Source organism: Labrus bergylta, chromosome 17 (assembly GCF_963930695.1).
Source record: "Labrus bergylta chromosome 17, fLabBer1.1, whole genome shotgun sequence".
Classification (NCBI taxonomy): domain Eukaryota; kingdom Metazoa; phylum Chordata; class Actinopteri; order Labriformes; family Labridae; genus Labrus; species Labrus bergylta.
Window position 1 is genome coordinate 19004636 of NC_089211.1, and position 23656 is coordinate 19028291.

At 40.0% G+C, this 23656-nt stretch overlaps 1 protein-coding gene across 4 annotated transcripts in view; it reads left to right on the plus strand.

Annotated features, from left to right (window-relative positions):
* The first annotated feature begins 4050 nt into the window (after positions 1 to 4050).
* The window catches only part of ctif (CBP80/20-dependent translation initiation factor), a 51095-nt gene continuing 31489 nt past the window's right edge, over positions 4051 to 23656 (plus strand). For 2 of the 4 annotated variants that reach the window (XM_065965452.1, XM_065965455.1), the window contains exons 1-7: positions 4052 to 4220; positions 13261 to 13495; positions 13770 to 13841; positions 16489 to 16611; positions 17932 to 18005; positions 20062 to 20166; positions 20318 to 20396. In XM_065965452.1, coding sequence (XP_065821524.1) covers positions 13319 to 13495; positions 13770 to 13841; positions 16489 to 16611; positions 17932 to 18005; positions 20062 to 20166; positions 20318 to 20396 — 630 coding nt within the window. In that variant the 5' untranslated portion in view covers positions 4052 to 4220; positions 13261 to 13318. Of the gene's footprint in view, positions 4221 to 4855; positions 5013 to 13260; positions 13496 to 13769; positions 13842 to 16488; positions 16612 to 17931; positions 18006 to 20061; positions 20167 to 20317; positions 20397 to 23656 lie in introns of those variants that run through there. The other 2 variants (XM_065965454.1, XM_065965453.1) reach the window with 2 other exon arrangements.

Consider the following 23656-nt stretch of genomic DNA (forward strand, 5'->3'; position numbering starts at 1 on the left):
ATGATTTTCTTTTCCAGCCCCTGTGTATGTGGGATAAGTTATAATAGCACTACTCCGTGCTATGATCTGTCTGCTGCCCCCACCTGCTGGTTAGAACGCTATCATGTTTTTGTTACTCAACAAATTGAATCCTAGCCAACATCGGTGTGTTTATTTGAACGTTATATTGTGTGTTTGAGAAGCTGTGTGTGTTGTTTTTTTTTTTTTACACAAAGACATGTTCAGTCACTTCCACCCACTTAGTTTCTCTCTTTCTAGTTCCCAGTGATCTTTCTCCCACGCCTTTCTCCTGCACTTGCTCCACCTAACAATAAAAAGAACAGAATCATAGCGGACCTCTGCAGCACCTAATGAACTTTACAAACTAATGAGCACAAATAATCAGCCCACCGACAGTTTTCTGACCGGTGTTGTTTATATCACACCGTTGCTCTTAAAGCCACAGGAGGGGCAGAGTCTGTGACCTTAAGGGCTGCGGGGCCTGCAGCGTCTAATTCCATGTTTATGGTTTTGCCTTTTATAACACACAGACGGAGCTGCCCCGGCCACAAGCACACGGAAATATCATCATGCACCCTCTCAACTTCTAATTGGTGCCTTGGTACCATCCCTCTGGTGGGGACTGAGTTTTGTGCAGGGCGACCTGGGGAGACGGGCCAAATTCAGCCTCATGCTTCTCTTTCAAGCCTTTCTCTGGCGGCTCAGAATTTACTGTACCGACCATAAAACAACATGAGAGAAGACATAAACTGCAAAGATCACTCTAAAGGGAAGAAACCTGGCAACTACTTACATGAGTCATGATAATGTTTCAAAAACTTAAGTTATCCAAAGACATTATTGTCATACTTAAGATGTGAATGAACTTCTGTGTTGGTGGACATTTACTTTTCATGTGTCAGATCTATAAAGCTAGGAATTCAAAGTTTAACAGTTTTACAGTCTTGCATATTGTTGTTTTAAATGACAGTGTCACATTTAAAATGTATATTTAGTTTGACTCTCCAAAACTCTACTCTACTTTATCTGCTTGAGTTACTTATTTTAATAACATATTCATTTCTGTGCTTCAAATAACCTAATAGTGCAATGATGAGGTCATCATTTATCCCAGCAATTTACTGACGTATGAACAGATGTTGGTTTTTGCATTCTCTTGTTGGAATGAAAAACTCTAAAACATAGATCAGCTATAGTCCTACATATCTGACTGGACACAATCATTTTTTTTAAAGGAGTATCTTTTGTGTGGATGTCTCGACATCATTAAAACACAAGAGGTCAATTTGGATTTTTTTTTTCCAGTATTACCTAAATTGCATCAAGTGTTGGAATTTTTGGAACAAGGAAGTTTAACATAATGGTTTCCTTGGCAACAAACTAAAAATAAACGTAACAACTCTTTCACCATAACTTCACATACGCCTTAAAATACCCAATTCAGTAAATGCATTGATTGAAAACTAATCTGCAGCTGACTTTGCTGAGCTCAGAAACAATGATTGTTTCACATATCAGGCATATCAAAAGAATGTGTCTTTTGGTGAGTGCATGTGAGCTGATGTGAAAGGAAAAGGAGCAGGAGCACAGCAGTATGGGAGGGGAAAAGGGAGATGAATAGCTTGTGGTACTGTGGGTGATGTGAGGAGGACAACAAAGTAATTATGGGACTACTAAGGATAGACAGAAGACTGGGCGAGGCAGCTGAGAGTAGAGGGAGACAGAGAAGGAAAGGAAGATGAGGGTGTGTGTGTGTGTGTGTGTGGGGGGGGGGGGGGGGGGTGGGAGGAGGGGGGGGGGGGTGAAGTTACCTGCTGGAGTCCTCATCACACCATAGTTGTTAATTAGCCTCTGACTGTGGTGGGGGACATTGTGGAGCTACCCCGAGAAGGGAGGTAAGGTTTGAGTTGAGTTGATATGTTTCTGTTTTCTGTGTCTGACTGACTCTAATTTAAGTTCTGTTCAATGTTTATATGCAGGTCTACTATATTTAAAAGGGACACTTGTGAAACCCTGTTTTTTAATATGCACACGTTCAAACAACTACAGAATAACCCAAACACTGAGAAATGTAGCAGCCTAGTCCACCAACTGTGCTTTTCAGTTTGTCCACAAGGGGTCATAATTACATCAAAATATTGTTCAGTGGGTCATTTGTATTTGCTTGGAGGTGTAATCAGAGTCAGTGGATTTTAGTCTGAACAAAGTTGTTTCTTTCTATGAGAGGATGTATAGGTCAGGATTTTAGACGGATAAATCATTTTTTATTGTTTTACGTTTCATTAGACAAACTGAAAACAGCAATCCAATGCAAGTATCATAGTGTTTATAGTGGATGCTAATTTGCAACACTTGTTCCCTATAAATGAAGCATCATCTTTGAATGTCATTTTTAATGTTTATTATATTCATGTGTTTTGTTGTTTGAGCAAACTACCAAATGTATTACTTTCAACAACTACAAAAAAAAAAAACACCTTTCATAAATTTGAAAGAGCTAAAGAGGGGAAATAATTCACACAGTGGGACTGGATTCAAACCCGTTACAAGCACTAGATAATCTTTGATATATCTTCTGTGATACATTAAAGGAGGTAAATAATGTCACATTAGGGCTTTTTAACTTAAAGGGCTGCCATCATGTGTGTGTAATTTTTCGCTTATTTTATTTAACACATATGAAGAAACTCTTGAGAACCAAATATGCCCAAATATGTTTTGAACTAATTCCCACTTTCCTATTTTCAAAAAAGGGTAGATCATAGTTTGTGAAATTGTCCGTTTCAGATAAAAATGTAGGCTATAAATATAATTTTGATGATCGTGATAGATACTCCTGTCTTTTTTTCTTGTAAACTGGTAAGATGTTTGGCTTTGACATACCAGTGCAGTGTATAGTATATTAAGTTGGTCTTATGTTTGATCATTTTCCCAACTACGCTATAGCTTTAGGTCTTTCATGATCGGTTTAGTCTTTATTTCTTAGATTGTTTTATCAGACTCTTGTGGCAAGTGCTATTTTCTTTGCAGCCGTCCGTTGGGGCAGCAGCATCAGGGCTTTTGGGCTCTAAAAATCTTAACAAGCTGATTAGGAGGGCTGGCTCTGTGCTGGGAGACTGCTGTGGAGCCCCTGGAGGTGGTGATGGGGAGAAGGATGATACAGAAACGGTTGAACATTATGGACAATAACATGCATCCCTTACACAATCTCGTGTGTGAACAAAAGAGTGTTTTTAGTGGGAGGCTACGGCAGCTAAGCTTTATAACGACTCCCCTTTAAGTAAGGACAGAAGACATTTCAACTTTTAAACTTTAGCCTGAGCTGCATATATCAAACTGTATTTTACACCTGTATATTTGTACACTTGACTGCTTTTTTATAATAATTCTTTATTTATCTATCATACTATGCACTGGCAGAGCTAGTATTTTGTACTGTTATCTATGAGTAACAGCTACTTATGCACATGGACCATCCATACCACTTTTCTTTTATCCTGGCTATGTATTGTGGGCTCATGTTTTTTGTATGGGTGGGATATGCATGTATAAATGTGTTGTGTTGTGTGTTTCAATTCAATTCAAATTCAATTCAATTCAATTCAAAAAACTCTATTTGTCCCGGGGGGCAATTCATGTATGTATGTATGTATGTGTGTATGTTGTATGTATGGTGGCTGCTGGAACACCTAAATTTCCCTGCTGGGATGAATAAAGTATATATTATCTTATCTTATTCATGTGAGGGTTAGCTGGTTAAGTTTAAAACCATATGGATAGTTTTGTTAATATTTCATTTATTAAGTTCCTATAGTAACAGAGTAAAACAGTTTGAACTGTATCAACACTATCATCCTATCAGGTAGTGAGGCAACAATACCGGGTGTGTAACAGCTAAAAAAACAAAAAAAAAACAGTTATTCATCAATTACCTTCTCAAGCAGCGCTCTCTTTGTTATTGAACCACGTTTCCCACAATGCTTCACTCTAGAGTGCACGTGTCAACGCTGCCAGCGAACCGGACTGAACGTCACATTCCTGCATTCCCTTTTTTTTTCTCCTCTTGCCTGGGACGTCGGAGTTAGCCGCCTCTAGACACCTAATCCTCTTCCCCCCCCACTTTTCTTGTGGACAAAAAAACCACACACACCCATGACAAGGCGGAATTGATCCCGGGTGGTGAACCCAGCTTCCCCAAAAGGAGTCGAAGCTCACTTCGGGTAAGGATTTATCCCTCTTAAAGCCGGGGGGAGGTATCTGTCGGTATGGACGCTTTTAGCTATGGGTACCATAACAGTTTCAGCTAGACGACGTTGTTAGCTGTGACTGACGTGTTTTTGTTTTTTTTTGTCTTTTGTCATCCACCGACAGACCTGTTGATATGAGCGAAGCTGACGTGAGAGTCGGGTTTTAGTCGTATTGAGTGACCTGTTGTTTACTGTTTGACTTAAGAGCTTGCTAACGGTAGGTAGCTCCGGCTGGGTTAGCCCGCAAAGCTTGCGTCACCTTTGTTACCCGGTGATACTCGGCCGGACACGCGGAGGCTGTTGGAGGCGCCTCCAGATGTGGCTTTGTTATTAGTTGACAGGGACATTGTGGTGCTTAAGTTCATGTGCTCACCGTAAATACCTACCGTGGTTAATAAACCCCCTTGACTTAGAGGAGGCATGGCACTGCTAGCTTCCCAGGCAGCATGGGCGTGGTTACACGGAGTGCAACAGAAAGGGGGGGAAAAAGCTACAGCGTGTGTTGTGATTGAATAATAATTGGTCAGTCGTAAAAGGTCGTCTCCACACCCAGTTTGGGGAAACACGTCGTGTTACAATAGCCGGGCTGGAATGACAGGAATAGCCATTCAAAAAAAAAAAAATGCAACAATATGTCAGCATGCCCTGGTAAAAGGAGCTGAGCTAGCTGGCAGATCAGCAGCCTGGTCAGCTGTTGACCCTAAAACGACAAAGAGTGGATCACGTATGCTGCTGGACTGTGGCAGGACTGGACTGTCGAGAGAAGTCAGTAACATACCCTGAATCATATCTGACAAAAGAGCAATCATCTCTTACAGAACTGGATGCAAACACACGCAGTTGTTTGGGGTAGTTGGTTTGTATAATGCTTCATTAATAAGCAGTTGATTGGACAAGCTGGAACCATGTTAGACTTAAACTTTCTTTATTGTCTTTCAAACTTGTACTTTACATTGCAGATAAAACAGCAGCAAGTATTCACATAGAAAAAGAAGGTGCAGATATAAATAGATATAAAAAGAAAAGCTATGAGTAAAATTACTATACAGGTAAATATATTGCACGTTTGTGATGTATGTTATATTGTATTTTACAGTCCAGTGAGGTAGTCCTGTGTGGGGGTTTGAGGGGGAATGGAGGGATTATTTTTTGTTCAGTGTGAGCTGGAAAACCAAAAAAAACACCCTTGGCAATTATACTAACACATTGATGCAAGTAGGTTTAAATTCTAAGCTCACAATCTTTAAACCAAGTTGTCCCCACTGGTGCTTTTACGTTTTATTGAAGGCAAGTTTGCTCATAACATTCCTGGGATTCCTACTGTTCACAGACTGATTGGATCAGAGTGACTTTACTGAGGTGAAGGAACGCTTGCGTGCCACCGCACAAGTCACACAACAGAGACCCTCCTGACTTACGAAACACGATGTGCCCCGGTATGAAAAAGCAACATCAAATTTGCCCGATCTATATAGCGTTAGGGTGAAGAGGGTTTTCTGCATCAAATGTATCCGATCCTGATGAAATCCAATCCAATCCCGAAAATGGAGCATATCTGTTTACCCTGTGTGATCCTGGCCCAAGTTGCCCACACAGCTGCGGCGCCTCAACTTGAGGCGCCGCCGCTATTTCATCAGACTGCCTTGTTGCAAGTCAGGTTCTGCCAGTGTCCGTCACCCTTATTTATCTTGGTGTGTCTATCATCTAAAGTCTACCCAAGTTGATGGCGTCATAGTTAACTAGATTCACCGATTGTGATCATGGTTCTGTCAAACCTGTGTTAATTATTTACAAATCTATTATTTATGAACTCATGTTACTTCCTCTATTTTGATTTTACACGGACAAAGGTATGCCTAGCAAAAAGAAGAAAGTTTTGATGTTGCATGCAGTGACATGTTTGTGTGTGACAGTGTCAGTGCTGGAACATGGGCCTGTACTTGCAGGAAATTACAGTGTATAAAAGGAGAGCACTAAAAACATATTGTGACACAACTTAATAACCAACTGCTAACTTAACAAGATACAGGAAATGTTTTTTCTTCCTGCAAGACAGTATCCTTATCCTGAAAAAAATGAAATTCATTGAAGAAAGCCATTATTGTCAATGAATCAGGATTCAGTGAAATCAAGATTATGCTGACAATCTTGATTTGCATCGAGTGCCTTTGTGGCTGCTCAATAAAAAAAGGATTTAACCACATATTATTAACAGGTTTTTTTAAACCCTTGAAGTTACAGTGTGTGCTTGATTACAGAACTGCTTAATCCCATCACAGTTAAAGTGTGAAATGAAACTAAAATAGCACTTTGCTAAGTGTCCTCCTCACAAATAAAACTGATCTAATCTGTCATTTTATCTCTGACAAGGCTATGAGTGGTTCATCAATAAATTCCACTGTGTCATGTTTCCTTTAAGTGATTACATCGCAGCAAAAGTTGAGTTTAATTATGAAAGTTAAAAATGAGCAATCGAAAACTTAAACTATCATGGCCTTGTCACTGTTAAAGAAATATGGGTAATGGCTGGTGGTTTAAATTGGCTAGAAAAACAGCCTCATTTGGGACTTGTAAGCAGACACAGTGCTGTGCATCATCAGACCAGTAAACTGCAGCCCAAGCACATGAGTGCTACATTGATGTGATGATTATGTCTGTGAACTATTCCCTCAGAGGTCAAATAGGAATAGGACATAGGAGAATGATCCAAGATAAGCCGGAAATAATAGTGCCGGAATTGATTTCAGTAGCAGCATGTTATTTTTACTTCTGTATCTTATGCTTGAGCGAGCGCTGTTATGTGGGGTAGTTTTAGGGGATTGGACTGTGACGCATCCTTAGTTCAATGCATGCAGTATTTTGTAGAGAGTGGGGGAGTAACAACAACAGCTTCATGTTATAGAGAGTGTGGGAGTAGCCTGTAGAAAACTGGAACACCCTGACTCAGCCTGTATAGCAGAAATCTAGCCTCATTTCAGTGGGAACTGCTGCTCATTATGGGGCCTGAAGTGTTTGGATGAGTGAGTGTGAAATGAGGAACGATAGAAACCGAGTAATGATGAGGACATACAGGAGCTCTGTATGAGGTGAGATAACAGGAGGTGGCTTTTAGCTGAGGAAATAAGGCCTCAAGCAGAAATGTAGTTCTCAGGAAACGACGTAGCCTGCATGTTTCAATGATTAACTATCACAGGACTATTGGTGCGGTTTTGGTTTCTCTATTGCTTACCTTTTTGTTCTCAGCTACTTGTTTTGACATCAGCTTATGTGTTCAACAAATAATGGCCACCATGGCTTTGCTGCACACCGACCTTTGTTGTTTCTCTTTTCACTTTTGTTCAGCTTTGAGGGCTCACAACTTCTGCTTTCACTCTATATATGTTGTAAAGCTTTCAACCCCCCCCCCCCCCGTATGTTTGTCAGGATTTTTGTATTTGTGTGTGGATTTGGACAGAAAAGCATTGTTTGGCTATTGTCCTTAACAGTTCCAGAGTTTTGAACATGCCCAATCCTCTCCCATTCGGTCACTACAGGGGCAAAGGGGCACAATGGGTCTATTGTTTTAAGTGTACACTCACATGCACATGCTCTTGGACCCCCCCTCTGCAGCATGAGCAGACTCTCTTCTACTGGCCCAGGCATCTAGAATCAGGGCACCCGGCCCACACTGTGTGAGTAAACACAGTCACTCACAACAGCTTGTTACAGTGAATGGATACAACTGATTCGCTCTCCCAGCAGAGGAGTATTTGTATTTTACACGTATTTCAGTGACATTCTGCATGTAAACTGTGATTTTTAAATGAAGAACTGAGGATTTCATATCCTGCCGATAAACGTTGAATTCAACAGTTCAGTTTCACTCTTTATGTCCTCAGGCTTTTTGCAGGACTAGGATCAGGTTCAGTGAACGTTTGGGAAGGATACTTTGGAGAAACAAGTCAAGATTAAGAGCAATGTAGAAATTTTCCAAATGGAAAAATATCAAAGAAAATTGCCCAAACATGCACTTCCCTCTGCTGTTCTCTGCCCTCCTCGTGGAACTAGCTCGCTAGCTTTTGCTTTCTGAATTGTAATCAGGCCCATTTTTGGCAACACAGATATTAGTTTTCTTTCTCCCTCAGGATGTAGATAGAATTGCAAGAAAAATAACAAAATGAATGTAGTGGCTACATAAAGCCTGATATCCCTGTTAAGCAAAAAGGCTGCAAGCAATTCAAACATAGCCCCTTTAAAACTATTTCAGCAGCATTTTGTATGGGCACCACCCACCAAAATCGCACTTAATATTAAAGGAACTCATTAACAACAAGGTCATCACAACATCATACAGAATGCATTATGTGAGTTTTTTTTCCAAATTTTCCCACAATTTTCCCGCAGGTGTGTAAGTGCAATAAAGCACTTATACACCTGCTTTATTGCTATAGGGCTTTCATAAGTAGACTACTCGCGATTATATTTAAGCCCATGTGTGAGTTTGTTAAGCCCGCCAGTCAGTAGTAGACCAGATTAGCTGTATGAGCTGCTCACGCTGCATGGGGTGAGAACATTGACTTGGTCTCCTACTGGGGGGGGACTGGGTCTCATGTTGTCTCTGTTTGGGTTGTCTGGATTATGGTATTTAACTCTTTAGTTGTTGTGTAACCACTTCAAAGGTTGTGAATGGCTGCAAAACGTGGCCTATGATATGTTGTTTTACTCTGCCATGATAACTATGTTTATAGGCATGCTGTATACCGTAGCAACATCGTGTCTTTTAACCCTAGGGGACAATTCAACATCGCTGTCATGTCTTTTGTTGTAGAATTATGCAGAAGTGAATACTTTATTTTTTATTAAATGTATAGAATAGTAAATTGATTTCATTATTCACAAGCACAACATTTTTTTTAAACATTTGAATCACAGAAACATGATCATTGAAGACAATATAATCCTTAACATAGGATTATATAGATTATTATAGTTAAAACGATAACTAATGAAGCACTGGGCATGCTATATATTTCAAAACTATTAGTTGAGCAATTTTTTTATTTAAGTTATCGATCTACTGTCTCACCTATATGTTGATTTATCCTATCATGAAGTACAGATGGTGTGTATTGGTGCTTGTCTCTGCCTCTCAAACAAAGGAAACAGTGTGTAGTCCAGTGCCACGCTGTGTCTGTCTGGCCAGTTTAATATGTGCAGCTTGGATGGTGCTTGGCTCGGGCAGATTCTTCAGCTAGGCTATACAGCCATACATGCTGCTCTGCATTTTACAGTCAGTCATCGACCTACCTGGGCCTTCCAAGGCGTTGATAAGCGTGTTTAGTTTTGAAGGTTGACGATAACAAAGATCAGGCTTTCTAGGCATAAAAGTGTTGTATGTTGATATCATTAATATGCCAGTTTGTCATCTACAGCCACATTGAAGCTAAAGTGTGCAGTGCAGCCCTTTGTTGAAACAGCTGGTAGAACTGAGGGAGGAACAGAAAAGGGTGGAGACAGAAAGAGGCAGGGGAGGAGTCAGGGTTTGTGGGATGTAGAACTGAAAGATGTTGTTTGTGAAGGGAAAAGATGGTGGGACGGACAGACAAAGATCAATGCTTTGACCCACTTCCAAGCCAAATAAGAATGCTCACAGTGTGATGAAAACTGCAACATATTTCATCTTCAGACTAGAGCAATGTCTGACTGACTTTGTCCTATTCACACACAGTGAGATAAGGGCACTGGTACTCTCTAAAGAACCTATTTCGAACGGCCTTTAAATGTTAGGTTTAGCTGATAATTGAAAAAAAACAACAAGGATATGTTTTATTCTTTTGGCGACATTAATTGAGCTACAAAAAATGGATCAAGGAGTACAGAGCTAAGCACTGACTTTTATAATCTTGTGGCACTCATGATTAACAGTTTAATAAAAAGGTATCCTTCATATAACTCTTACACTTCCCCAATAATCAAGAAGAAAAATAATGGAGAGTTGAAATTATGTTTTGTTGCAAGACTTACTCATGTCATTATTTTAAAATGGTAGGCTTAAGTCATAAAACTGTTTTTATAATGCATCTGCTTTCCCTGGTCATTGCATCAGTATCTTATGACTTGAGAACCCATATCACTGCTTTCTCTTATAAGTGTGTCTGTTGGCAAAATGACACTTGAGTTTGGGGATGCTATTTGTGATCCTGACCTTCAGTCCCTCTTTTGATCAAAGATCAGAGAGACCCAGCTTATTTTCCTTTTTTGTCTGTTATATTTTCTCATGTATGCCAAATGCAGTCAGCAGCCTCTTCTTTGATTTAGGTCTGATGAAATCTTTGCCTTAATCTCAACCACAACATCAGCCTACCATTAGCACGCTACAGGGTTGACTGTGTTTTGTGTTGTTGACTGTTGCATTAGCTATGATGTGCAACTCTGGAACATCAGTCTCATATAGGGGTAGAACAGCAACGTGTTTGCTCATCCACCAGAAGGAAATCAAAGCTGAAATGACAAGCATAAAGGTTTTTTGAAAGAGCATTGCCGGTTTAGAATCATGTGTTGTGAAACGCAGCTTGGTGAAAAGGACTTTGAGTCAAGATAAAGACACAGAAAAAGTATTTTTTGGGTATTGACTATGATGTTATTGTGGTTGACCAAAATTCTTGTACATGTCTTGTGATTTGTTGGCTCAGCACATGATTCTCTTGGAAAGTGTCACTTAAGGTTGATGTGAAAAAAAAAAAACCTAATTAAAAGACCGAAAGACAGAGGTTTAGATGAGAGCTGCATTAATGGACGGGTCAATATATCTATTGGCAGCAGTTTCCCCTTAGGCAGTAACTCTATACTACATGTCAAGGACAGAGGAGGACATCTGACTGAGCTGCCTACAACCACCTCCACTTTGCATCAAAGAGTTACAAAATCCAGACTTCTATTATCGAATGCTTCTCTATTCATTTAAACTGTGCTGTGATAAAAGGAGCTTTATAGTCGACACAAAAAAGTTTGAATCCATGTGAAATGGTCACAGAGTTTCTCTCTGCACCTACAACTTTACATTGGTTAGGAGTGGACAAAATTAAAAACGGAAGACAAAGTAAGTCCACTGCTGAATGTTGTACACATCCATCAAAACCTCCCAGACACTATGAAATATTGAATCCTTTAAACTTAGTGTGACAAGATTTAAAGCTAGACCTCTGCTTTAAATGGCATTACAATGTATAAAAATAGTTCATAAACTGCTTACCAAGTATTCTGTATGATTAAATCAAGTTTTTATTTTATTTTAAATTGATTTAACCGGGAAAGCCTCATCGAGATTAAGAATCTCATTTATCAGAGTGTACTGGCCGCTCCTGGAGACGCTGCAAAATAAAAAAGTAACAGTCAACTGAAAAAAGACACTTCACTTTGTCAAGCTGTGTCAAGGCAGCAAGCGTACATTTTTGGGGATATATATATTTTTTGCCATGTGCACAGTTCTCTAAGGAAGCTTTTAGTACTGAGACCGGAATGGCTGAGAAACTGTATTGGCATTGAACTGGTTATTCACTCAGGTAATTATACATATCTAAAATATATTAGAAAATGTGTTTAAATTAGTCTGACATTTGGTGCATTGCCTTAGACAATTTTTGAGGCAGCACAGGAGCTTCGAGTTTATGAGAATAGTTCCTGTGTATGTTTGTGAAGACATACTGTATATGCTATACTGTTGTGCTTTTTTATATTTGCAATATGCAGCAACTCATGAGTGTCATGCATCCTGTGTGCTGTTTGTTATTTAGAAAATGCTGCAGCCTGACCCAGAGCTAATGCTTGTCTAGCTGGCTAACTGTGATCAGGCTAATCAGCGCGCCGGTATCAATGTATGGATGGATTATACTACTGACACTACAGTAGGTCAGATTAGGACATGTTGACCCTGCTACATACTATTCAGAGATTAAAGCGTTAGTTCTATTTGTACGTAAAGAAAATCAGCAGGGTTGCGATTAATAGGGAGATTCTGAAGTGCAGATAATGTCCTGATTCAGATTCCAGGTTCTTGCTCAGCAGGGAAGCCGGTGCTGGCCTTTCGCTGAACCTGAAGTCAGATTTCCCAAACGAGTGTTTACTCAGTAGTTGTGAACGTGTTAAAATTGTTATTGGTCTTTAAAAAGTACATCTGAGAACTTATTTTTTTTAATGTTGTACTTTTTGGTTTATTTGGCTTGCTGTTTTATTATTATACATAGTGCAGCAGTTAAACACATCATATTTGATGTAAAAAAAATAGACCAAAGACAATCTTTAAGCACTCCTCGTGATCATGGCATTAGTAATCCATGTGGTCCAAACCAAAACAAAGGGTTTAAACTTGTGTGAGGCGACTTGTTGGCTACAAATGTACCGGGCTCCCCCAGGCGAGTCCCCAGGGCTCAGCAGATACAATTCTGCGTGCTCCAGGGCCATAAATCCTCTTTGCATGGCCGGTGATCAAGCCATGATGTAAAGGAGCTTAGTAGCAATAGGCAGGCAGGCTGGAGTGAAGCTGCTTCGCTGTTGGCCAGGAGTCAGGTGATCACAAGCACTGAAAGGAGAGACAGACAGCAGGGAAGAGGTGGAAAAACAAGGAGGGAAACGGACATACAGAGGTGTATGAGTGGCAACACCAGAGGAAGTTTGGGGAGAGGAATTAGCAGAGATGAGTTGAAGGTTTATCAAAAATATTGATTGGAAATAATCTGGATGAAAACATCGGCTGTGCCTGCAGTAGCGTCACACCAGCACAGTCTACCTTGAAGCAAGCATTGCATATGATTGTGTCTTGAGAGCAGTGAGATCATGTGCCTCATTGAAGTGTTAAAAAGTTGAGGAGGACCAAAGTAAGAGATGTGTGAATTATTATTGTAGTACTTTCAGATGCACCAAGGATTATTGGGTTTAATGTAATCAAAGGAAGTAGATGTCTTAACATGTAAGATACTTCTCATGCAGGACTGTTATCTTACCTTTCTCTGTATCTCTCTTTCCCTCTTCCTCACAGGTCACTCTCCTCCTTCCCTCCCCCTCCTCCCGGTCCACCCGTCACAGCGCCAGTTGCCATGGAAAACTCCTCCGTGGCGTCTGCATCCTCTGAGGCTGGGAGCACACGCTCGCAGGAGATAGAGGAGCTGGAGCGCTTCATTGACAGCTATGTGCTGGAGTACCAGGTGCAAGGGCTTCTGGGAGACAAAGCAGATGGAGAGTTAGAGTTGGACAATAGTGACAAGGTGCCGCAGGTCAGAGTCTTATTACTTAAATGGATGACATGCTCTTACTAGGCTCATATTTGATTATTATTGGCTTTATCTGGTAGAGTCCCCGATTTTATCAGCTCTCTGTGTTAATGTAATTGTGATCCTAGAAAATGCGTACATCCACCATCACTGCTGCTATATACTGTCCTTTTTAAATTGTTTATAAAATAAATAAAGCCCAAGAAAATTGCTGTTTTTCATTTTTACCCTACCTCTGTGTTTGGTTGACTATAAACACCTTTTTTCTCTCCTTCAGTGGACCGATGACTGTAACAACAAGAAAGATGGCAGCTGGACGTCTTCACGGGGGAGAGGCTCATTCAAGCCAGTAAGTGTGTTTGTAAGCATTCTGCTCTTCCACAGCTTTGGGCTTTACCTTTTAATCGATAAATGTTAATAATCACTTACTCTGAAGTTTTGCGTAGATTCATTTAGATTCTGATCATGGGCTGCAGAGGCAAAGAAAGGGGCTGGGTACACTATTCCCGAACATCCATTAAGAGGGCTTTATGGTTTCTATTAAAGATCAATGACTGATACATAAACTCTAAAGTCACCTTTTGAGAAGAAAAATGAACATTACAAATAGCTTTTTGTGTGTTCCTCAACTGATAATGAATTAAACCTAACTGGGTCTACTGCTTTGTTTACAAACATGACTGATTTTGTGTCAGTTTCTCTCCTGTTTGAATCTTTTCTTTTACGTCCTGGAGATGTAAAAAAGCTGTATTATTGGCATTGACAAAACAAGACTTAAACATTCTTTGTTCAACTTGAATGAAATTTTAAAACACAATTTTGTTATGGTGTGTGACTGTAGATCATACTACATTAATCTACATTATATCAGCAACAAGTACTGTATTTTCCGCACTATAAGGCGCACCAGATTATAAGGCGCACCTTCAATGAATGGCCTATTTTAGAACTGTTTTCATATATAGGGCGCACCGGATTATAAGGCGCATAGAATAGAACGTGTTTACAACTGAACAAGGCTGGGAGATATTGTGAATATATAAATATAAATACATTTTATACGTATTTATATTTATATTCACAATGCATTCACAAGTGCATTCACAATAACTCAACGTTGTTCAAACGTTAATGTGCATATTAACAATATCTCCCAGCCTTGTTCAGTTGTAAACACGTAAAAGAAACACAGTCTGATACCGCTAATTCAAACGTTAGTGCATAACTCAACATTGTTCAGTTACGTATAACACGTAAAGCTCACTTTTTCAGTTCATTCCCCGTCCACGAATCCCTCGAATTCTTCTTCTTCAGTGTCCGAATTGAACAGTTGGGCGAGTACGGCATCCGACATGCCCGGCTCCCTCTCGTCATTATCCGAGTCAGTGTCGCTGAGCGCCGTGTACAACCAGTATGGTTCAACCAATTAACCAATTGATCCATATATAAGGCGCACTGTCGTTTTTTGAGAAAATTCAAGGCTTTTAAGTGCGCCTTATAGTGCGGAAAATACGGTAGACATAATCAACAAGTGGCAAAACAGCACAAAGGACCTGATTGTTAATGTTTTGCTTATAAAGCCTAGCATATATCTGATCATGTCCTTCGTTCATCAATTGAGGAGTGATTCATTTGTCTGACCCTGAGACAGCTTCTCTGACTGCCAGCTTTCGTGCAGAGGGTGTGTTGGGTTTGTTGTACGTTTTGTCTTGCAAAAGTTGGTGGTTAATGCGATTTGGCAGAAACTTCAGGATCCAGCCTTAAAACATGTAAAGTATTCATCCTCCACTACAGCCCTCATTCTACTGCCCTGTCTTCTCTCTGCTCATCCACGCCGTGTGATCACTGGAGCATTGCATTAACTAAAATGTTCTGTGGTCTGAGTTCTGGATGTTTGTGTTCATCTCTCCCTCTCCATCAGCTGTTGAAGTGTATGATTAGAAGAGACTGTAACAGGCTCTTTGAAGCTACCCACAGCTTCACTGCTTGCTGGTGGTTACTGCAGACAAAGTGCGTTCTTAATGGGAAACATGGGATAAAGTGAGGCTGGAATCAGTAATTGAATAATCCTAAATGTATTATAGGTCAGTTAGTCTGCTAAACATCACTATGTCAGTGTGTGTGCTCTGCTCTGCTGTATCCTGACTCTTTGGTCTGCATTGAGGAATAATTACTCCCTTGAGATTCAATGGTATGATTCCTCAGGAAGTGAGTGGTGGGAGAGAAACAGCATGGGTGAGAGGCTCAGAGGGGAGTGATCAAAAATATCAGGGTGGTAAAGGCTGAAATTAAAATGTCAGTATTACCGTAATATAAATTAGGGCTGTCACAGGGTATGTTTTTTAAAAATGCGGTTAATGCTCAATTTTAAAAAAAGTTGATGGCAATTCATCATGTTTTTAATCCAATGTTTAAAATTCTATTATTTTGTATTTCAAAAAACAATTGTTTCCCGGAGCAGTAAGGCATATAACTGGTCGTAACATGTCACAACATGACTGGCCTGCAGTCAGTTGCTGCCCATTTAGCGAGCGCTGTAGTTCACTTACTGGACTTTTTAAATGGTCTGTGGCGATTTGCACACGACAGAATAGTTGTCTGCCGTCCTTTGGGGATGCAGTTACCCGCTGACATCAGCCTGATTAGCTGCACCTGTATGTTGATGCTGCTGTTACACTTCTTATATGCACACAAAACACATGTAAAAATAGAGGAAAGGAAGAGCAGCCGGCAAATTGATTTTAGTTTTTCATAAAGCAAATTAATCAACCATTCTGTAAATGTGCCAGTTAAGCAAACTTACTCATTTATTATCTTCGGTCCTTAAAAAAACAGAGAAAGAAGACACCAGGAGAGGCGGAGAGGTATTTTTGGTTAACTGTAAAATTAGAATTACAAATGAATTAAATATTTATGTGTTAAATATAAATTGACAAACACTTTACTCAAACATAAAACTCAGCCCTTGTGTTTTGTATCTTCTTTTACCTCTGCAGGACGAGTGGGAACACAGCAGTAACGGCAGCACAGGTTCCAGACCCAGTTCAGGGTCTAGACCAGGATCTGGCTCCCGCTCCGGCAGCAGAGGCAGAAACAACCAGTTCAAAGGCCCTGCAAAGGTACAGATACATCTGTGTGTATGCTAAATGAGTTTATCACCTCTGAAAGAAATGAAAGGGAAAATGTTGGAGACTCTGAGTCTCATACTGTAGCTAAGTCATGTGCTCATTGTGCTCTGCAAGCACTCTGGTCCAAAATGACCTCAACATGTGACCACAAGTCACCACAATGTGGGCATCTACCATGCAAGATGGTTTAATGTGTGGTTGTCTTATGGGAAGCAGTGATTCCCACAGAATGACGCTGTACTGGTTCAGTGTCTTCCTGTGGCTGTGGTGACCTGGGGATGAGGTTAACAATTAAAATGAGATCAGCTTTTAATAATAATGTTGCTTTTTTTCTCCTACTTATTAAAGTAATTGTTCATAAACAACTTTAATCTGCTCACCTTACCATCTATCAGTTTTATTATTAAAACACGCACCCACACACACAGGCAGAAATTTGCACTTCTCTCGAAACACACAGTAGCATGCCCCGCCCTGCCTCCTGCTGTTTATCTATACTTGTAATCATCCAATCTTATGACATCAGGCTACTCATCAGTAAAGACGCCCAATTAACACAACTCACATTTTGAACATTTTCACTTAATATTCCGTTATCACAACTGGGGGTCCCTGTGTGGATGAGGCTTTTTAATAACATAGTGACTCAAAATGATCTAAAACCTTTGAGTGCAGAATGAAATCAGCAGCACGAAACTGCACAAAATCAATTAAGACAGTGGAATGAGAAGGTTCATAATATACGGGAGACGTTGTTCCTCAATCAGTGCACTGACAGGAGAAGACGTCTCTGTCTCTTATCACTCTCTGCACAGCATGTGTCAGGCACGGCAGGTTATCAGACCTGATAGAAGAGAGGAGGGGAGTTTGTGATCACTGATGGGGATCTGATATGGATATAAAAAATGGTCGGGAAATATGCTTGGGGGCCTGCCCTTGTATTGTTTATGTGGGAGAAACACTTGGAATTTCTTTCAGAGTTTGCCCTGTAATCGGGACTAAAAGTCAGGTTTTTTTAAAATTTAGCATTGTTTTTGTTTTTGCTTTTTCTATTTGTCTCCCTCAATCACCCCAATCTTTTTAAAGGATAACTGTATGTGTACAGATACACCCCACAGTCTCAGGAACATTTTTCTAGGTAACTTGCTTGAAAAAAAATCTACTTCAGAATCTTTTATTTGCACCTTTTTTTAAACTGAAAGGATCTACCAGAGGTGTGTCTCTTCTGTAAGATAGGGAAGTCATAGATTGGTAAGAAGTGTTAAGTAGGTATAAATGAAGTATCAACCTTTCTTTTTTCTTCTTCTCTAGAATGGTAACAGAGAAGGATCCTTTGACATCCTGGGGACGGACATATGGGCTGCCAACACAATGGACTCACACGGGTATGTGCCTTTCAATAACTCAGACTTGATATGATGTACAGTCTGCTGGGTCTTAGGTCTATCTATAGTTACTTGAGTGCCTCAGTGAGTATCATGGTGTTTTCCTCTAGTTATGATGTAGAATATTATTCAAGCCTTCTTTTCATCCGACTTGGACTACTGTAATTCAATTTTCACCTGGCTTAAGTAAAACATCCCACAATTATTACAAAAGTCATCCATAAGGCCACATGTAACACCAACTCTGTTGTCACTACACTGGCTTCCCATACATTTTAGAATCCAGTTCAAGGTTCTTATTTTCACTTTTGAAGCCCTGCATTGACAGGCACCTGTCTGCCTCAAAGTTCTTCTACAGCCTTACATTCCAGCAGGACCCTGAGGTCCTCTAATCAGGACTTGTTGGTTTTCAGCTCTTCAGACTTAAAACCAAAGGAGACTGTACATTTGAGGTTGTAGCTCCAACACTCCCTTAGGGTTTAAGATCTGTTGACACACAAGCAACTTCAGACCCTTTTGTTTGAACTTGCTCATGCTTAAACTGTTATGTATATGGTGCTTCTGGCTGCTTTTGTTTTTATCTTGTATCTGGCTCTCTGTGGCTTGCATGTGTTTCTTTAATCTTCTTCGTATAATACTTTGTGACATCAGGTCTTTGACTTCATGTCAGCTTGACCTTGCTAGTCTTAACTAAAATGTATTTCCCTTTTTTTCATTAAGATCAGAATAATTGCTGGCATTCAAAGAAAATAATATTTGAAAAATGAGCCTTTAGATGGCTCAGTAAACTCTGACTCTAACTGGACTGTGGACTTTGTGCTGATGTTGAAACGGTTTTAGTTTCAGCGTGTCTGCCAACAGCCACATTTACAGAACATCAATTCACCAGGGGCTTGAGTACTTCCTCTGAAAACACCAAGTGTCAGTGCTTGAAATCTTGTTAGCAAAAGCGTAATCTGTGTGAGAAAACATTTTCTCGACTCCTGTGTGATGAAATAATTTCTCAAACAAGAGCTAGACATAAAACTTAGACGTGGGAAAGAGGAGGAAAGAAAGAGAATGAGTGAGACACAAATCAGTTACACTGAAGGGAGGATCTGGTTGCCATGGTAACAGCTGAACAGCAGCTTCTGCTACCTAAGATCCGGCCACGTTGGCATATCTGAGCACAGAGTGAAGGAGCCGGCACAGTGGGATGATGTAAGAAGCCCCCCCCCCTCCCCCCCCTCCATGCAGACAGAGATTAACTGTAGTTCAGATTGAATACTGAATAAAAATGGACACTAGTTAGATTTGAAAAGGAGTTATTTATGTCCTCCTAGTTAGAGCTTTGTAGAGGTTTGTTGTGGCTTCAAGAAGCAGAGGTAGAAAATGATGTTTGGAAGTTATATTACAAGTTGACATTGTTTGGTTGGCCGTTTGTTGTAGTGTTAGTGATTTTCTACTCAGCTCTTTCAGTCAGTGTGCTGAAGTGTTTATTACCAACCTGTTCGACCATAAACTTCTCTCCCTGTGTTTGTACAGTATGAGTAAAGTGTCATGGACACAAGTGTTAGCTCAATTGAGGAAATGTAGAAAAAGAATACATGTATAGTTAAGATACTACACCAAACAGTGGCACAGATACATATTTCCCCATGTTAAGATATGCTTACGTTTGATTTCTATATCAGTGTTTATCAACTGATTATGGAAATTACAGTCCCTGTTAACCTACTGTTATCAATCAGCTTCATACTATAAATAATATGAACTCACCTGCCTAAAGTTTGAATAGTTTTGGCTGTTGCACATTGAGTCGTTTCTGTATTTATGTACTTCCTTTGTTTGGTGAACACAGACAAAACTGCAGAGTTGCTCAGTGAAAACAAATGATATGAATGTCTTCGTTTTAAATATAACTGTTCCAATTTGAAACCAATTTCTGGAGGGATTTTAAGGCTTTCCCTCTGAGATTAACTAACTAGACAGTGTCTGGAAGAATTTTCTGCTCAATCCTTGTAGTAATGCGTGGATGCAGGATGTATCTAATCTTTACCTTGGCTCTTGGTTACAGAGGTGCAGGCTGGGACGTGCAGCCAGAGAAGCTGGACTTCAGCCATTTCCACAGGAAACACTTAAGAGGAACGCCAAAACACCTGCCTCACATTGACAGAGAGGGGTAAGACTTTGCTTTAGGCCTTGGGCTTTTGTCAGTGTAAAGTTGTACCGTAGTTTTGTGTATAGGATTAAGACTGTCTTGAGTTTTGTATTCCTGATGGGTGCAATCAACTGATTCTGAATTTGTCTCTGTTTGTTTTTTTCTGATTTAGGATGAACAGGAACAAGTTTGAAGAGGATGACGGTATAGACATGAATGACATAGAAAGGTTTCTTCCAAATCTGCGCTCTGTAAGTCACTTTTTCTTATTATTATTCTTTGCACAGAGAAAACACCTTTAACCAGTCTAACAATTGATAAGTTGTTAGAGAGCGACCTCTGCTGGTGTGATGAAAACATAACAACATAATTCTGGGGCTGTACTGAGGTTCATAGAGAAATCACGAGAATGTAAGATATACAATGCAGCAAAAAAATAATAATATAAAAACATAGTAGTGTTGACCTTTTCTACATAAGAGGGAAAACATCATGTAGGGCCTTCTTTCTGTTGAGGAATAAAGATGGTATTAGTCCATTTAGATGACCATAATCTTGTGAATGGGACTTGTCTATTATAAATAATCCTTTGCTGCCACCTGGTGGTGAGATTATGTAGTGAGTTGGAAGAGGCATGAACCATGCACAGAATGTCACTCTGATCATTGGTGGGTTTATGTATGTAGAGCATTTACTGAACAAGCCTGTCGTATCAACAGAAAAGTAATGTAATGACTGTTTCTGTGTCAGTTTAAGACATCTTAAAGTTATGTATCATTTGAAGTTGATTTTAAACATGTACATGTTCTTCTGATAGAGTTATGATTAGTAAATGCAGTTGTTTCTCTCATTTACTTTCTCTATGAATGTAGGCCTTACTTCAGAGAAGTTAGGAACATGTCTTTGTGCAAACAAATATTCTTAGTTAAGATGAAGATAATGTGGCTATAGGAGTCTGAGTTACCTACAAAGTCTGCCCTTTTATCTTTCTCCAGACACTGTCTCCTAACTTACAGTTTACTTAGACTAACGTTGTAGTAAAGAAACAGAACTATAACTGATTTTTCACTTGAATGGCAGGCTCAGACTTTGACTTTCTTGTTGATTATAGTTGCAAAATGCTTCTCTAAATTTGCCCTCTGTAGTCAAATAAACATGTCTAAAAAAAATATTTGTGTTGAGTTTTGCAGCTGGTTAGACCACTATGGGCAGCCAAGTATTAAGCATTGTGTTTTCAATGTGATTTGTTTTTCATTTCGGTGGCAGAGTTCACTCGGGTTCACCGATGTCACCCTCGTCTCTTCCTTCCCTGCGTTCCGAGCCAAAATGTCTTCCATCTTTCATAGTGTTTGAGCCACAGTTTCTTCCTCTTTCCTTCCCCTCTTGGCTGCTGAGTGGAGCAGCGTTTTTTTTTAATGGCATTCTGTTTCAGATGGCCTAGCAGTGCGACCAAAATGGCTTCCTTATTGTATAGTTTCTGGGCCGAGATTTTCCATTTCCGTTTATTCAGTTAGGGCGAAATGAAAGATGGGGTCAACTGGGTTTGTCTGGTTGGCTTTGGATCGGATGTGTGGTAGCATGGGGACACGGCAAGGTCAGAGACACGGAGCTGCATCTATTGTGTTATCCACAATTTCTCTCCTTTTGTCGCTCACATTCCTGAGCTTTTCCCAACCTCAGACTGACTCATATAGGTTGTCATTATATCCCATCTGTACCCGATATCCTTCTCTGGATTATCCCAGAAGCTCTGCCAGCTGATTCGGGCATAGGTAATTTTTTTTTTCTGCCTTCCAATGAAAACATCCTTCTTTGTCCAGGACAGCTCTCAGGACAAAATGAGGGCACTTAAGAATTCTACGTCCAGGGCTAGTTTTAGAGGAACCACACCGTAATAAAAAAAACCTCTTAAATTGAACAGTGTGGATCATCTCCAAAAGTTATTCTTAGTGTCATGCCAGTTGAGCAAATGGATATGTTTACCTGTATCAATGTCAAATGTATCAATAGTAATCACATTTGAAATGAGAGAAACATTTTATAAATCTAAGAAGAGGTGGAAATCTTAAGTTTTGCACAGGGATGTTAGCTCTATTTTTTTTATAAGAAAAAGTAACATCCCACATTTATACATGTATAAACAAAACACATCTCTTTCCCCGAGTCACCACCTCCAGCTTCTGTATGCCCGAGCTACATCATCCTGAGTCCCTGTCTGCGTTCCACACTATGTGCCAACGTTCACTTCCTCTTTCCAGCAGCCAGAATAGACTTCCAAATAGCCCTGGGATGTGGAAAAAAATCTCGTTGATGTGTGTGTGTGTGTGTGTGTGTGTGTGTGAGCAGCACTGTGAGAACAGGGCTTCCTAATTTTGCCCTCAGATTCTGCTGCACCCTCTCCGGCCTCTCTGGAATGCCAACTTGCAAATACAACACTGCCATCTTCACGTCCAGTGTCAGGATGTATCATCAAAAGCATTCATACATATTTTAAACTGAATCCTCCACTGGACTGTAAATTTACAGGAGACGGCAAGTTTTTTTGGTTTTTTTTTGCGTCTTCCTCGGAAAAGGATTCAGTTTGGTCATTAATAATTTCAAGCCACAAAACAAAATTGAGAAGGAGAATGAAGAGGAACAAGATGACACAGATGATTGAGATAATAACTTAAGGATTCTTTACAGTTGATATCAACCCCATTGGATGACATCAAATCTTGAGCAGAGGCTTTCTATCTTCCATAAAAGATTAAAAAAAACAAAAAAAAAAACAGGATTAAACTGGCACATTTAAGAGACGTTTTCCCACTTAAAACAGGAGATTTTTTGAATATCCCTCACTATTTCCACCTTCATGACACATACTGTACACTGGTGTGGACACTCAATCCCCCTCACATGCTGTTTGGCTCATCAACACGATCATATCAGCACGATCCTCGGTGTTGTGACAGACACAACTCGTGGGCCTGTGTGTGGGCCTTCTTAACACTCCCACTGCTTCTGAAATAATGCTAGCAAGTGATTGCTTTTTCCACTCAGCAACAGCTTTGTGTGACTAATTATCTGTGCACAGCATGTTGTTCATTTTTATGGTAACATCTAAATAGTTTGTTACTAAAATGTTATTAGTTCACGATTCACAAACATTTTCTTGACCTATTTTGATGAAAATCTGTATTCAGTCATAAAACTTGAACTTGTGGGAGGTTGAAATCGAGTGGGTGCTTCTGTTTCAGTACAACATGTGCAACTGTTTTGACCTGATGTTCTTTCCTGTGATGTAATGTGATGGCAGCCGAGCTCATGTCAGCTCAGTGTTACAAGGAGTAGTGATAAGGGTCAATCTCAGCTGGGTTACAGTATATCTAAAAGACATTTAGTGATCAACATACAGTGTGTTTAAAGAGTTGTTGTTTTTACTTTTTGGAAACACTCATTTATCAGGGCATTGTTTCACGATCGCGATTGCGAGGTGCATATGTGCTATAGGTACATCGCAGGATGTGCG